The following is an 18003-nucleotide window of genomic DNA, read 5'->3' on the forward strand; positions in this document are numbered from 1 at the left end:
TTTATGGCGGAGAGACAGGGGCTCACATGTCCTACAAGACTGGATCCTCCTGGTATACAGATACACAACACCCGTTTTTAAACAAGCTATCCTGTCATCATTTAGACAGACCTGTGAGAAAAAAAAGTGTAATCATGTAAAAAAAAACATGTAAAATAAATAAACAATTCACAAGTTCATTTAAATCCTCACGACACTGAGTTATCTACAGTAATAACGCATTTATGGGCTATTGTTGTTTGCATATAGTTATCACTATTAATTTTAGCACAGTCAGGTTTCTTGATGGACTTAGTAACCTCTCTTACATGCTATTAAATAATCGATGATTGTTTTTACATAACGGTTGAATCAATACGATAAATATTGTGTTTCAAGACGACATATGCCATTATTGGCTCATTAATATACATGCTATTATATTACACGAGCATGAGTAAACTAATTAAAGAAACTTTATATAGGCCAGTTGCTAAGTATGAACTGCATGGAGAAAAACCTCTTCATTAGGCTGTAGCGCTTTGTGTATTTTTTATTTTTTTGATAATATTACCAGTAAACACGTTATCACCGCACATGAAATGTGGTAGTGAGGATACAATTAATTAAGTTAAATAGGATATTTTAATTTTGCCGTGTTAAAAGGTATTTATAATCTAAGACATGTCGTATTATTAGCCAGGCATTCGTCAAGCTATTTATCTATTTCTTTAGATATCATTAATGTTAATGTCTTAAAATATTTTTGTTTCTTATTAAATGAAAACATATTTCCATAAATAATATTTCCATTACACAAAGAACATTTTTTCCACTAAGGAATGTTTCTTTGTCAAAGAACAATCGATGCCATCAAGAACCTGCACAAAATTAGGAGCAATTACCAAGCGAGAGCAACTATTTTTTCCAACATCAAATGTTGTTGGTTATATTTTAAATGACCAACAAGCCGAATTCAAACATTTTTTAGTTGTACCTTAAACCAAATATATAATCTATAATTGTATTCAGAGAACACTAACAAGCTCAAATAATAAAGACGAAACCCCATTCAGATTTGGAGAAATAAGAGATTCTGTCCTGGAGGTCATAGAGAAGATTGGCACATAAATCAAAGACAGACTAATTCAGCAAGAGAGGTTTAATAAACGCATCAGCTGAAAAGCAGTGTTCTACAGTCACTGTTATATCCGCGCCGTATAAAAGCACGACCCCAATAAATTTCACTTTAGCGCGAGATCAATCAGCTTCTCTCATATTGATCTCTGTCGCCTTGACACTCCGAGTCGCCTGCCGCAACCTTTTTGTTTCGAGTGAAAATAGCGTTTCGATTACTGTTTTTATTAGGAAAAGATTGCTACAAGAGGTTCACCGTGGCCTGAAAATTAAGTGGTGACATTTTAATTACTAGACATTGATAAAGGAATCTTGGTAATGGCTGTGAACAGGTCTTTCAGTGCTCGTCCGGCCCCCTCGCTAATCAAACTGGACTGCAGGAGAAAGGTCGGATTAGAGCAGCTGTATATGGGCCCCAGCAGCCGGAGGAGGAGGAATACTGAGGGCCTTTACCTGCTGGGGCCCATATACCCCTGCTCTAATGAGACTTTTTGCTGTAGTCAGTGTGATTGGACTGTTGTTTGTCCCTAAATATATACGTTGAACAAAACAAAAATGACTTCCAGTAATTTACTTTCAGAATAGTTATTTTTGTTTCACTGAAAAAATAAAACAAAATTTATTCATCACGTTATTTCACACTTTTATAGACAATTTATAGACTAAACAAAACAAAAAAGAGTTCACCATTTTGCCTTGATATATATTTACATTCAGTATATTTCATAGAAGCAACAATCTTAAACAATACTTATATTAAGTAATATATTCTGAATTTATTTTCAACCAGTAGCCTAAATTTGTTTCCTTATTGTGAAGCATGGAAGGCAGATTAATTAACATGACATTTATATGGCCGTTTTACTGTTTTTATGCAAATCCAAATAATGAAATACAGTAGATTAATGAAAATAGAAGAGAAACTACCAAATTAATGATTTAGGAATAATTACTGTAATCATGTAATCAAGATAAAGTAACTGCAATTTGATTAGATTTTGAAAATCTAATTGTCTCTAAAATTGTAATACAGATTACATGTAATCAATTAAATGTAATCAATTGCAGTATTATTAGGCTGGCTTGTGTAGCAAGCCAGACTACTGTTATCCTATTAAACTTATTATTATTTTTCTATATTATTCTTCTTCTGAGACTAAAAATTAAACTCTATCTCCTCTTAGGCCTTTCAAGCTATGACCATCAAACTCGGGTCAGACCTCCGAACTATTCTGACTCGAGTTGCTATATCCTTTCCGACTGATCCGACTTTCGGTTTCCCGAAAAACGTCCCGGGACCGTCGGAAAAATCCCATAGACGTAACATTGGATCAAACTTTGTGACCTCATAACTCCGCATCAGAATGTCACACAGACTTCTAACTGGGCTCATTTAACTCAGACTATCAAACTGCCAATGACTGATCACCTTTAAACTTTCTGGCCACGCCCTAGCAACCACTTTTGGACCCTAGAAACCGTCCCATAGACTTCCATTGCAAAAGACTCTCATTGACTTTACATGGGATCAAACTTTGTGAGCTCATAACTCTGCATCAGACTGTCCTACAGACTAATGGCTAGGCTCATTTAACTCAGTCTAGCCAGCAGCCAATCACCGATGGCCTTTTAACTTTCTAGCCACACCCTAACAACCAGATACTGCACCCTAGCAACTGTCCCATAGACTGCAATTAAAGAGGTTCAGACTGATATTGTCATGCTGCAGTGTGATAGAGACATGGGGGTTGTGTTTAACTGTTCATACTGGCAAGAAGCTTTGATACATCATCAGTCTAAGCTGTCAATCAACTCCATAGCAACAAAACAGACTAACCTAGCAACGATATGGCACCAGCTATATCTCAGCATCAGAACATCGTAGAGAGGCGGGGGTTGGCTTGTTTGACTCATGCTCTTACACCATCTATCTATCTATCTATCTATCTATCTATCTATCTATCTATCTATCTATCTATCTATCTATCTATCTATCTATCTATCTATCTATTTATCTATCTATCTACCTTTATCTATCTACCTCTACCTATCTACCTTTATCTATCTACCTCTACCTATCTATCTATCTATCTGTCTGTCTGTCTGTCTGTCTGTCTGTCTGTCTGTCTGTCTGTCTGTCTGTCTGTCTGTCTGTCTGTCTCTATCTATCTATCTATCTATCTATCTATCTATCTATCTATCTATCTATCTATCTATCTATCTATCTACCTACCTACCTACCTACCTATCTATCTATCTATCTATCTATCTATCTATCTATCTATCTATCTATCTATCTATCTATCTATTCATCATGCTAACAACATGCTAATTCATGCTAGAATCATGCTAGTTACATGCTAATTCATGCTAGAATCATGCTAGTCACATGCTAATTCATGCTAAATCATGCTAGTCACTTGCTAATTCATGCTGGAATCATGCTAACAACATGCTAATTTATGCTAGAATCATGCTAATTTATGCTAAAATCATGTTAGTAACATGCTAATCCATGCTAGAATCATGCTAACAACATGCTAATTCATGCTAGATTCATGCTAGTAACATGCTAATTCATGCTAGAATCATGCTAGTATCATGCTAATTCATGCTAGCATCGTGCTAACAACATCCTAATTCATGCTAGAATCATGCTAATTCATGCTAGAATTAGCTAACAACATGCTAATTCATGCTAGAATCATGCTAGTAACATGCTAATTCATGCTATAATCATGCTAACAACATGCTAATTCATGCTAGAATTATGCTAGTAACATGCTAATTCATGCTAGAATCATGCTAACAACATGCTAATTCATGCTAGAATCATGCTAACAACATGCTAATTCATGCTAGAATCATGCTAGTGAAATGCTAATTCATGCTAGAATCATGCTAACAACATGCTAATTCATGCTAGAATCATGCTAGTAACATGCTAATTCATGTTAGAATCATGCTAACAACATGCTAATTCATGCTAGAATCATGCTAGTAACATGCTAATTCATGCTAGAAGCATGCTAACAACATGCTAATTTATGCTAGAATCATGCTAGTAGCATGCTAATTCATGCTGGAATCTTGCTAGTAACATGCTAAATCATGCTAGAATCATGCTAACAACATGCTAATTCATGCTAGAATCATGCTAACAACATGCTAATTCATGCTAGAATTGTGCTAATTCATGCTAAAATCATGCTAGTAACATGCTAATTCATGCTAGAATCATGCTAGTAACATGCTAATTCATGCTAGAATCGTGCTAACAACATCCTAATTCATGTTAAAATCATGCTAACAACATGCTAATTATTGCTAAAATCATGCTAGTAACATGCTAATTCATGCTAAAATCATGCTAACAACATGCTATTTCACGTTAAAATCATGGTAATAACATGCTAATCTATCTATCTATCTATCTATCTATCTATCTATCTATCTATCTATCTTTTCATACTTTTTAAAACTGTTTAAACTAAATAAACTATTACCGTCAGGCTTTCACAAGCCAGCCTCAAAGTTTGTTCTCAAACTTTAAGAATCTAGTTAATATTAGGAATGCTCCGATCAATCGGCAAGAGATCGATATCGGCCGATAATCACATTTTATGACACGATCGACACTCGCTAATCACATGAACCAATAGCAGGTGTTCGTTTACGGCTTTACAAGCAGAGGAAGATCCATTTTAACTTCTTATGCATCAAATATGTATATGTTCCTCAGTTGCAATGTTTCTGAATTGCTTTGTTAGTAATTTTTCCTATCAATTTTTTTTTGTCCTATCTATTATTTTTTTGTGAAACTGCTTCTGACCATGATGTGTCCACACTAAATAGTTAGATGTGTTTGAGGGATTATATGCAAAATCTTTCATTTATTCTCTTAGGAAAAGAAAGATCTCCACTTAAGCACTTGGAGGGAAAATTTGCTGTATGCAATGTTAAAGTTATAAAAACTTTGAAGCATCAGAATCGGTATTCAGTAGATGTCAAGCTAAAATAAACCCTTTCAGCCACTTGCCCAGAAGAAAGGCCAAAAGTGATGTCTAGCCAAGGACAATGTATTGATTTGTCCTCTATTCACGTACAACAATAATGGTTCATACGGTCATGAAAAACCTGGAAAAGTCATGGAATTTTGTTATACCATTTTCCAGGCCTGGAAAAGTTTTGGAAAAACAGAAAAACTAACAATTTTGGAAAAGTCATGGAAAACAGATATACTTTATACATGAATATAGGTTATTTACTTCTTTTCTTCTTTCTTTCAAATACTCTCACATTATTAGTCCTGTGTAAGCATTATCTAAATCAATTTTACACAATTTTAAGCATATCACACAGTTATCATGCATGTAAAACTTTTGTTTGCGCTGTTCTCGGTGTTGTAGTTGTTCCTCATATTTTAACATTTTGATTCAAATTGTAGTGCAATAAAAAGCAAAAAGTTGTGCAAATGTCCCCTCTGGACATCACTCTAGGTCACTATTGTATACGTGATATATACAGTTGAAGTTGAAAATTAGTAGCCCCCATGAATTATAAGCCCCCTGTTTATTTTTTTCTTCAATTTCTGTTTAAAAGAGAAGATTTTTGCAACACATTTGTAATAATTCATTTCAAAACTTGTTTTATTTAATCTTTTCCATGACAGTGGAATGTTAACAATTACCTGAACAGTGAATAATATTTGACTAGATATTTTTCAACACACTTCTATACAGCTTATAGTGACATTTAAAGGCTTAACCTACCTTAACCTTTCAGTCAGGTTAGGGTAATTAGGCAAGTAATTGTATAACAATGATCTGTTCTTTTAAAAAAAAATACCTTAAAGGGGCTATAATTTTGACCTTAAATTATTTTTTTTTAAATTACAAACTCCTTTTATTCTAGCCAAAATAAAACAAAAAAGACTTTCTCCAGAAGAAAAAATATCAGAATATAAAACATTTCTTGATCTGCTAAACATCAGTTGGGAAATATATATAATTCTGACTTCAACTGTATGCAACACAAGTGACACACAAGAAATATCATTCCATTTAGATATTAATTGTGCTTTTTTTGATGGTATTGATCACCATAATGTCACATCCGATGCACTGTGAATTGTAAACATTAAGGATGGACTTTGTAAATCAACACTAACAGTGATCCGGTTCAATATGCACTCATGTGGAGAGGAGAGTGACTCCGACCCCCATATCAAATTCCTGTCCTCCTCATTGTAGTCGTCCTGTATGGACCCAAACACTCGGAAAACACTGGACCAAAACAGCATCCCGTGACCACTAATGAATTATGTGTAATCAAATACGGTCCTTTCAAACACACAACATGTAAGCTATGTAATGCTAATCATCTGAGGGATAAACCTAAACCTAATCTAGTCTGTTTAAATAAATAGTGTCTTCTAAGGTTAGAATCCTATATACTCAATTATTTATCTTTTAAATAACCTAAAACCTTTAGAGTATGTTAATGTAACTACTCTTACATAAACAGTGTCACTGTGGGAAAATAGCTCTTTTTTTCATGTGAATGATACCTCATATGGTCCGGAGAGTTGTGCTATATGAAAGCAGACAATAGATATGGTAGATCTTCACATATCAGTCATAAAAATGTATTTGAATTATCCTGAAAAACAAGAAGCATGAAGTGCAGAAGGCATGAACACAATGAAATCTGCAATATTTTATTAAGAAAATCAGCTTTATGTGCAAACCTCACCTCAATTGCATTATATGGTCGCTAGTCAGGCTTGGCTTTGGCCAAAGTTCATTATAATCTGAGAAATTAATTTGACATAGCTGAACATTAACAAATGTTATAAATAATAGTACAGTAAAAAAAGTACTGTGTAATTGGCTTTGGTGTTTGACAATTTACCATTTTATAAAATGGTGACTGGCAGTTGTGACCACAGATAATATCTAAATAATAATAATTACTGCCACTTGCATTTAAAACGATCGCTCAAGTAACACTGATAAAACATCAAAATTGTTCCTGAAATGTCAGAAAAGAAGGCAGATGTGATGAACGGTGGGGCTGATAATCAACTTTTGGTTCATTTTAATCAAATCCTCAGGAAAAAGAATACAGTTCATTTAGATGTATACATTTGTATTGTTTGGGGGCCTGCTTACCATTTTACCAGAAAATCCTGGCTTAAAGGAGTGTTAGGGGATTTTATGAGTCACTCCTGGCATTCTTCACCAGCACTGTGAATCCTGCTGTGTTAATCTGTCTGTATGGGAGGGATATTTTGATATTGTCTGGGTTAATGTGATTTAATTTACATTCTCATCTGTATTCTCATCTTAAGTTAATTTCTACAATTTTCTTTTCTAAATAGCTTATGAGACTCACCTGATTTGCAGTATAACATTGAAATGTACACTACCAATTAAAAGTTTGAGCTTGGTGGGATTTATTGTTACTGGTTTTAAAAAGCAACTTCTTAGCAACACAATGGCAAAGTGTTAATTTAATATAACAGTCTTCTAAAGTAATATTTTAATATAATTTTTTTGTTCCTTTAATAACAAAATTGGGTGACACAGTGGCTCAGTGGTTAGCACTGTTACCTCACAGCAAGAAGGTCGCTGGTTTGAGTCCCAACTGGGTCAGTTGGAGTTTCTGTATGGAGGTTACATGTTCTCCCAGTGTTGGCCTGGGTTTCCTCCGGGTGCTCCGGTTTCCCTCACAGTCCAAAGACATGCACCATAGGTGAAATGAATAAACTTAATTGGCCGAAGTGTATGAGTGTGTGTGTGAATGTGAATGTATGTATGTTTTCCAGTACTGGGTTGCAGCTGGAAGGGCATCCGCTGCGTAAAACATTTGCTGGATAAGTTGGCGGTTCATTCTGCTGTGCTGACCCCTGATGAATAAAGAAACTAAGCCGAAAAGAAAATGAATGAATGGATAAACAAAACTGAATTTTTGATCAACCAAAAAGAAAGAGCAGATTGTTAAAAACAAAATGATCCCTCAGCAATTCCAATTTCACATTTGTTACTGATTTATGTAGATACAAAGCAGATTTCCATAATGCAAATCAGCTGCCCGTGAATACATTTACTATGACCCACCCTGACATTCTGTAGTTTTTCGTCAACAACATGTCAAAAAAGACTGTTTTTTTGTTGATGCATCCTCACAAAAACTCTTGTTAGAATGACTGAAGCTGCTTATCGAATCTGTTAAGTACAATCAATCATATATTCACTTTAGTTAATGAAAAAATCTTCAAAAGAGTGCGCAACCTCCAGTGTGTACTGATCTTTAAGCCTCTGATTGGTCATGAACTCAATAGGAATGTGTGTGATTAATTCATATTCTCTGAAATGTCCTGCTTGAGTCATGCAAGAGCTTCGGGTTGATCACCTAGCTTTCAAATGTTTCATCATTGGACTTCGATTTACCCCCTTATCATATACGGTAACTTCATTTACATTGATTACATTAAAATAATTTCATTAAGGTCATAAAAGTAAAATACTTCAATAGTATTGTAGTAACCCAAAGTAACCACTGATGAGTTCAATGAGTGGCCTATTAAGGTTTAATATGGTGAAATCAGCAGCACCATTGTTATTGTTACTGCAAGTAATAGACCAATCTCAACAGACTGGGAATTGTTTGATATGCTTTTTACAATTTTATGTGACGTGAAATGTACATTAAAAGAAACGTAACGTTTTTTGACCTTGGATTTGTGTAAACCTATTATTGGAGAACTCCAAAAAATGGAGACGTTTAAAATAGCATAATAATAAGAGCACTTCAGTGCATCCTTGCTAAGAAAAAGAATGTCTTTAAAAAATCCTAAAACTTTTAAATGGTAGTGTACATAGATCTAAAAACGTATCAAACCTTAAAGTAATGTTAAGTTTATATGTACTTGAATAAAGTTCAAAACTGGCCTTATGTAGGACAAGGGCAAGAAGAAAATTCAAGCTTATGTGCACAAGCTGCCGTCCACCACCTTCCACCATAACAAGGCATCACATTTTTCTAACTTCAATTGGGTATTGCCACAACTGGCAGGCCATTTGTGAAACTCGACAAAAAAGTGGCTTTTAAAACAACAGCAGCATGACTTGCACTGCAGCAGGAGGCAATGCTCCACACAACCCCATATATTTGAAAACCGTAATGTTTCACTGAACTCGAGATGATTTATGACGTGCCCACAATGTTTTGGCAAAACCAGATTGTTGCTTTAAGTACAGAAAGCGATGGTATTTTCAACGAAAGCTGAGTTGAGCAAGCAACATCCCCCCTGTGATGATCTTCTGGGGAAACATTTACTTAAAAAAAAGAGGCTGCAGAAGAACAAAGCTGAAGATTTGCATCAGTGGAAACCAATATACACGGTTAAAATCCTCATTTGCAGGTTGCTAGCATAATCTCACCGTGCACCATTAAATTCAAGCATGGGAGGAGGAGGTGCTCTATATGTGAGCTGCTGTTTCTCAGTGGAAGAGTAAAGTGAGGGAATGTGGACACCATCTCCCATAACTCCCTGCAGTGTCAGTTTTGTTCACATGAGTCTCTGTGGCTGCTGGGCTTTGCGGTCCTCTAGGCTGCGGCACACCCACATGGACACCACCTCAGTGTTGCCATCATTATATTGCACAATAAATGGGTGGTCCTGAAGAAAAGAGAAAAACAAACAGTTTTAATTTTCAATATGACGCTTCACTGATACATAAGAGCTATATAAATTAGTAATGGAGACTGAACAACAATTATGTTCGCCCGACACAAATGGATTGCAGTAAATACAGCAAGGATAATACAGCAAATTCTGAAATATAATTCTTTCTGGGCGCTCCCATAAAAATGAGAAGAACAGATGAACAGCGACAGATTGAGCAGTTGAAATGAGCACATCAGCCCCAATTTCTTAGCTACAAAGCCTCTTAAGTACTAACCAGGAATTAAGACTCGTTCACACCAAGAACAGTAAATATATTGTGTTTACAGCAACAGCCGATTGTGTTTAGTTTTTAAGTGAGGGACTTCAGTGATACTGTTCTAAGATTATATTGGAAAAACTCTTTCTTAAAGTGACTTGTTGCTTGTAGTTTATTTCCGTTTTTTTGGTCTGGATGACAGAAAAATATATATATAATTTAGTCCTAGTTTTGTTACACTGGGAATAAATACACTGCACAATTTTTGAAGTAATCGGATCACTGATCTTTCACACTATACAAATGTCTTTGTTAATATTTAATTGCTGTTATATGCACACAACTTTACAAATTGGTGACAAAGTCAATTAACAAACTACACTCGAGGCCAATTTATTAGGTACACCTAACTCGTACCGGGTTGGACCCTTTTTTGCCTTCAACTGCCTTAATCCTTCATGGCATAGATTCAGCAAGATACAGGAAATATTTTTTAGCGATTTTGGTCCATATTGACACGATAGCATCACGCAGTTGCTGCAGATTTGTCGGCTGCACATCCATGATGTAAATCTCCCGTTCCACCACATCCCAATGGTGCTCTATTGCATTGTGATCTGGTGACTGTGGAGGCCATTTAAGTACAGTGAACTTATTGTCATGTTCAAGAAACCAGTCTGAGATGATTCACGCTTTATGACGCCTTATTCTGCTGGAAGTAGCCATTAGAAGATGGGTACACTGTGGTCATAAAGGGAAAGACATGGTCAGCAACAATACTTAGACAGGCTGTGGCGTTGACACGATACTCAGTTGGTACTAATGAGTCCAAAGTGTGCCAAGAAAATATCCCTCACACCATTACACCACCACCATCATCCTGAACCGTTGATACTAGGCAGAATGGATCCATGCTTTCATGTTGAAGCCAAATTCTGACCCTACCATCCAAATGTTGCAGCCGAAATCGAGACTCATCAGATCAGGCAATGTTTTTCTAAACTTCTATTGTCCAATTTGGTGACCCTGTGTGAATTGTAGACTCAGTTTCCTCTTCTTAGCTGACAGGAGTGGCACCCGGTGTTGTATTCTGCTGCTGTAGCCCATCAGCCTCAAGGTTGGACGTGTTGTGTGTTCAGAGATGCTCTTCTGTCATACCTCAGTTGTAACTAGTGGTTATTTGAGTTACTGTTGCTTTTCGATCAGCTCGAACCAGTCTGACCATTCCCCTCTGACATCTGGCATCAACAAGGCGCCCATTTAATTGCTGCTCACTGGATATTTTCTCTTTATCAGACACTTCTCTGTAAACCCTGGTTGACGTGAAAATCCCCATACATCTACAGCTTCTGAAATACTCTGCAGCAGATCGTCTTGACCATGTCTACATGCCTAAATGCATTGAGTTGCAGCCATGTGATTGGCTGATTAGAAATTTGCGTTAATGAGCAGTTGGACAGGTGTACCAAATAAAGTGACCATAGAGTGTGTTTCATAACACTTGAGAAGTGATACAAAACCTTACAAGAACATAATTGTGTAACACATTGTGTAAAACTATTAATTTACAGGTGGAGTTACAATGAAAAATACAAAAATGAAAAAAAAAGGCTTGCTGATGTTCTGGCCCTGTATCTTGCTTTCTCATTGGCTGTAGGTTTATGACTCCTCCTCACCTCAACTCTTTTCCTTTACCCGCCAAAACACATTTCGCACTACAAGAATCTGAATTGCAGACAGTCTGTCAAATATCCCACATGCATCAGCACTTTGAAAATTTGCGTGACGAAGCACAGATTTGCCTCTAATTTTGTGCGTTTGTCAGCAATTTCCACAAAGCTGTTGGAGAGTAAAAACTGGGTTACTGTTCACATTGTCATTTTTATAGACCCACAAACAAGAAAGTAAACTAAAGACTATTTAGACTAAAATGGGTTTTATGATTTAGATTTTAGGCAAAATTGACCTAAAATATTAAAAAAATGCTGCATGTAGGGCCACACTCATAACTGCATATTGGTATTTTTCTATAAGCATAGATCTTTTTTGGTTTTCGTTTTTACAAATGTGCAAGGGCGCACTTACACAGAATGCATTTTTCCATTGGTTTTCAATTTCAACATATGATTGACAGACATACATGCATGATCATTATGCTTGCATATCATTAGGGCTCTTTTGAAGTGCGGAGCACATGAGGGCAGCATTTTTTAAGATGCTGTGTCAAGTAAAAAGAACAATTTCTACACATAGCGCCACATATCAGTGTCACTTCCAAAGCAGTAGAATAACTCAGAAGCGGTGCAAGCTTTGCAAGTTTCAGTTTACCGGTAAAGTGGCTGTGTCTGGATACCCTTGTGCATACCTCTGAGCTGCCTCTCACATATTTAGACACAAAGATGCATTCTGAGTAAATGAGATGAATGAGGGGAAAAAAATGCCAGGAATTCCACATTGCACACAACTGATGTTTTGCACAAGACGACACATTCCAGACTCATGAAGTGAACTGTAATGGGCAGCGCAGTGATTACAATAAGAAATAACTCATATGCTTGAGCATTCAGTGCTATTAATGATTGCATTTTTGGCATCATAAAGTGGACCAAGGCCCATATTTTCAGTAGTTCACTTGTTAATGCACATCAGTGGTTCTCAATTTGCGTCCTCAGCTAAAAGCTTCAGGATTAAACAAGATGATTAAACATTAAAAAGAAAAAAAAACTGAGCGATTGGTCTACATTTTACGTTTCTGTACAGAGAGGTCATGTTTTAATCTTCGATTGGTCTCACACAGTCACCTGATGCGTTTTGGAAGGTCAGAGTTCACCAAGCTTGAACTTTGCAACGCAATAAACTGTGAAACCTGTCGCACAAGCTTGTGTTGCAGTTTGTCGCAATAGTAAGCATATGAATGATGAATGGAAGTCTATGGGGCGAAAAGTGCAGTGTGACCGTGACTCTACTCAAATAAAGAACACTACTAGACCAATTGCACCAGAGCTTGCAACCTGTTACTAGCATGAAATCACTGCAGTAGTACAACACCACAACGTTCAAGTGTAACTAAGTTACTATTTTTTAAGGTAAATGAAGGTGTAGGTCATAGAGTGCATTGTTAATTGCAGAGCTTCCTAATTTAAAAAAAAGAAGAAAAAGTTCTTGAAGAGATCAAGCTCCACCAAAGTAAGTGAAAGTAACACAAAAATAACGTAATGCATTACCATTAAAGTAACTAAGTAATGCAACTAGTTACTTTTTTGGAGAGTAACTCAATATTGTTATGCATTACTTTCAAAAGTAACTTTGCCCAACACTGTGTACAGTTAAATTGCCTAAGAAAGTTCTAAGTTGTACAAGTTAACCACTTGAGTAGAGGTTATGTTTAAGCATAGATTTGATAGTGTCAATTCATTACCCATTTTATCTATACATACTGTATATGTCAGAAAATAGACTACAGAAAAGATCATTACAATTTCCATGACTTTAACCCAATGCTCATCTGATACAGAATGAACATCTTTGATCTTCTCATACCCTTCCAGCACATCATCCTCCCTCATCCTTTGGTTGTGAGCGAGGACAGCGCTGTGCCATCAATCGTTCTGTCCTCTTAATGGTGAGCTCTGCCTGTGCCACAGTGAGGTTAATCACTCTCAGTGCTGGAGAGCTGCAGAGGGCAGTCCTGAGGGCCACTCTACCAGCCACCCATCTCATCAATCACACACACATCCTGGCCAGCCCAACGCTCGCTGCCCACTCCACAAGCAGAGACCAGCTCTGACAGCAGACCCAGCAGCCTTCTGACCACAAAGAGCAGGACAGGGAGAGTGGACAGATATCATGGGGGAGTTCTACAACGCTGGCCACTTCTGGACCAAGGTAAGTGTCTTAAAACACACTTTTTCAACTTTTAATACTTTTAATAAATAAATGATTTAAATAGTTTAACGGCAATCAATGTTGGACAATTATGCTAGTGTTGGGGAAAGTTACTTTTGAAAGTAATGCATACTGAGTTACGCCCCAAAAAAGTAACTAGTTGCATTACTTAGGCCCCGTTTACACTATCAGGTCTTAATGCCCAATTCCGATTTGCTGCCTATATCTGATTTGTTTGCCTGTCTAATTACACGTTGTAATTGTGACCCATATCCAATTCATGCATTTACACTTGCCATACAATTTACGATGTCGCGCATGCATAAAGGCGGGTTCTAGCATCTGTGCCACACTAGCCACGATGGAAGAAATTGTCTTTTTTTAGCTCTGCAAAATATGCTAAGTGTAGTATAAGCAGTCAATAGTTTAGTCCAGATTTACCCCCACACAGTTTATGTAATGGTATGGCCCTGATGTGTGTGTGTACTGTAGTTGAAGATGTAGCCTTTGCCTGTGTGCACGATGGTGTTGGAGAGAATAAAGTTATTCTATGTGTAGCCCGCAGTGCGTGTATTAATAGCGACAAAAAGCAAAAGTTACAACACGAAGTTCGCCCAACTTTAAAATGATTTTGAGGCGGAGGTGGGAAAGGGCCGTCATCGCAGCTTGCGCTTATGGTTTATATGCTTTATGATGTCCTCCACCATTCAGAGGAATTTTTGTGTACGAGAGAGAGCTCAGGTCTGGTGGGAGCAAATTGTGGAGACTGACCACTTTCCTCCTCTGTCTTTCGTCTGATGTTGTGTACCGCGTCGGCATCTCTTCTTCCTGTCATTAAACCACGGAGAAGCACCACATTGTCGCAAGTTTAATGATGTACAGAAGGGAATGCCTCAATAAATCTGATCTGCCTGTTTACATGACAGTCGCATTGTCACATATCCGATCTAAATCTGATTCATTTCCACACATGAAGGAGGCCTGAAACCGATCTCTAAATATCCGAATGCATGCGTTTTTTTTTTTTTTCCGTGTTTACAAGGTCATAGAACAGATTCGATCTGTGTCGCAAATGAGCAAAAAATCGAAATTGGGTCACATTTAACTGGCAGTGTAAACGGGGCCTTAGTTACTTTTTATGGAATGTGTTATTTTATTTTTGAGTTACTTTTCCTTACCTGGCTGAGGTTTGATCTCTTTCAGAACTTGCAGGTGTTTTTTCACCTTTTTTATGGAAAAGCTCTGCATTTACAGCCACTTATATAACCTACACCTTCATTTTCCTTTAATAAAATGTAGGATAATATTATATTTTGAGAACTTTCTGAACCCAGAGCCATACATGCTGTATATAAAGATTAATGACAGCATGTAAAGTAAGGTGTTTGCTACTTTTGAATGTTTCGTGTAATTAGTTAAGTAAATTCACTGTCGATTGAGATAAAGATTGTAATAAAGTGATAGCAGTAAAGAGTACTAATATGAAATAATTTATGTTAAGGCAAAAGCAGATTTTAAAATGTTAAATATCAAAATGAACAGTAAGACGATAAAAATTTGGCCTCAACAAATGTGTAAAACGTTTTCCAACAAAAGAAAAAAAATCTTACTATATTACAAAATGTAGTCGCTTCTGCAGTAGACAGTGACTGCATCTCCTAAACAATAAAAGCAATAACCATTTTTTTTTTAAGTCGAATTTAGTTTTACCTGGAGAATGTGAACTGATGTCAATTATATGTTGTTTAGCTGGAGGTGGGGTGCGAGTGTGGTGCTTTGCATCCAGTTTTGTTTTGTTTTTTCTATGTCGTGTTTCTTGCAGTTGACAAGAGTTTTACTTACACATAATTTACACTTAAGGACAATCCACTTATTTTCGATGAATTAAATATAACAAGAATCCATTGCAAAAGTATCTCCAGCCTGCCATTGTTTCTGTTTCTGACTGTCTTAAGTGATGACGGGCAATTCGCGATCTTCTTAGTAAACTGGTCAAACCAGTTCATTAAATTGACAGGAGTTGTTGTGAAACGGTTTGCGTCTTCAGTACTAACATACCGGATACTCCCTCTGACTCGAAATTAACCAATATCCCGAGTTATTCAGTTACTAGAACAGTACACTGACTCAAACATTGTGAAAATGGAAACCTGATGATGATGAGTGTGAGTCGACTGTTCCCTCGCAGCACGTTCTCTCATTGAGTGTGTGATTCAACCTGACTAAGGTCATTTTTATTCCGCATTATACTTTGTAAGGAAAAGTATATATATACACTCACGTTACATTTTTAAAAAAGTAACCCAATTATTATGACTTATTTTTAAAAGTAACGTGTTACATTAGAAAAGTAATGTTATTATGTAACATGCGTTACTTATAATGTGATACCCCCAACATTGATTATGACTCAAATTTCGTGGTTATTTTTCAAAGCCAGCATCTATGTGTCCTAAATGAAATAACTTGAATTTGTTTGGCAAGTTTTGGGTAACTTGACAGATTGATTACAGCAAATGGCACATTAAACTAATTTCTCTTGTGAATCAAATATTTTAGGATTACTTATAATGTAATAATTCATATTTTTGTTTGTTTTCATATTGCAAAGGCCAAGGTTGTTGTACTGTAAAACTAAACTTATAAAACTTGATACTTGAAAATGTTGAAAAATAAATAAAAAGGTTTAAGCAAAAATAAACACTTTTAAAACTCAAATCAAAACCATACAGACATCCACATATTTAAACAGTAAAAATTACAGAAATGAAATCTTCATAATTAAAAACACTAATTATTAAACTGGTAAAATAAAAGCAGCTGAAGTTGAAGAATCAAATAGGTACATGCAGAGCTAGTGTTTCTTCCCATACCAATAAACTTCCGGTGAACAGTTAATGGGACTTTTTCAATTTTATACAGTTCCTTTTACAGCAATGTTGCTGTAATGGAATTAACTTAAGCATTCATTAAGTTGTTGAAGCGCAAACCAAGATAAAAAGCCATTTACATGCCCGCACCCATCAGGATTAGCAGGTGAGTGCAGAAACACCATTGGAAATACTGGAGTAAAATAAATGTTCATATTTTAAAGACACGGTGCAGAAATAATTATTTTATGCAGTGCATCTTGTACATCCTGAGGCCCACTTTATAGCGTATCTCATTAAGGCAGTAAAGAAGATTGTTGATTAATTAAGAAAACAGACCTTAAATGCACTGATTTTGTAACGGCATACAGTTTACCAGAAGTGTTTGACCCAGGTTACTGACAAATTAAAAATCCTTCTGCAAATACCCTATCAGAGCCTACCTTTATGAACAAGTATCCAACACAACACAAGCTGACAGTTTGTGCAGATCTGCTAATTAATGCAAACACACACACACACACACACCCACACTAACACACACACACTAACACCAACACACACCCATACCCACACCCACACCCACACACACACACACACACACACACAAACACACACACACACGGGTGCGTTTTTGATGACCTCAAAATAAATCAGAGCTTCAATGGTCACCTGCTTGTTTGGCTATGCTGAGACGGATCACAAAACTGCACCACCTGTGTGTCCCTCTGTTCTGTGTGTGTGTGTGTGTGTCAGAAACGAGACCTTCGTTAATTAACACACCTGCTGCTAGCTTAGCACACTTGCAGAGTGTAGAGGCAGAATAAATCCTCTGTTAGTTAGGTCATTATCATCTCCCTGCTTTACCTCTCCAACACGTGCAACACAAAAAAATAAATAAAGGGGAAAAAATCTCATTTAAAAGTGTGGCTACATTAATCACAGCCCCATATCAAAGTGTGATAATCACCTGAATTCTCTATTAAAGTAAAAGTGCCAAACCCAGGGGAAATCTCACCTCTCCCTTTAATTGTTTTGAGTCTGTTAAAGGCTTTTTAATCTAAGATTAATTTATGCAATTTTAAATAACTCTACGTATGATTAATAAGCTTGAAAATTAAAAGGAGTCCAAAGCAATTATAACAAGTGGTTGGTCATCACCTCATTAGAAAGTGTTGGTG

General features: G+C 36.4%; 1 protein-coding gene and 1 long non-coding RNA gene across 9 annotated transcripts in view; one reads left to right on the forward strand and one right to left on the reverse strand.

The window, feature by feature from the left end:
• Positions 1-4913: 4913 nt before the first annotated feature.
• On the forward strand, positions 4914-9392 carry LOC147836030 (uncharacterized). Its single transcript, XR_015495852.1, has 2 exons — positions 4914-7624; positions 8040-9392. It is a non-coding gene; the product is annotated as an uncharacterized LOC147836030 (long non-coding RNA).
• map2k5 (mitogen-activated protein kinase kinase 5) overlaps positions 6822-18003 on the reverse strand; it is a 95999-nt gene continuing 84817 nt past the window's right edge. For 7 of the 8 annotated variants that reach the window (XM_087258520.1, XM_087258523.1, XM_087258521.1 and 4 more), the window contains one exon: positions 8055-9802. In XM_087258520.1, coding sequence (XP_087114646.1) covers positions 9692-9802 — 111 coding nt within the window. In that variant the 3' untranslated portion in view covers positions 8055-9691. Of the gene's footprint in view, positions 9803-18003 lie in introns of all 8 variants that reach the window. The other variant, NM_001114317.1, reaches the window with a different exon arrangement.

The sequence above is a fragment of the Danio rerio genome, chromosome 7, assembly GCF_052040795.2.
Source record: "Danio rerio strain M-AB ecotype USA chromosome 7, GRCz13ab, whole genome shotgun sequence".
Classification (NCBI taxonomy): Eukaryota; Metazoa; Chordata; class Actinopteri; order Cypriniformes; family Danionidae; genus Danio; species Danio rerio.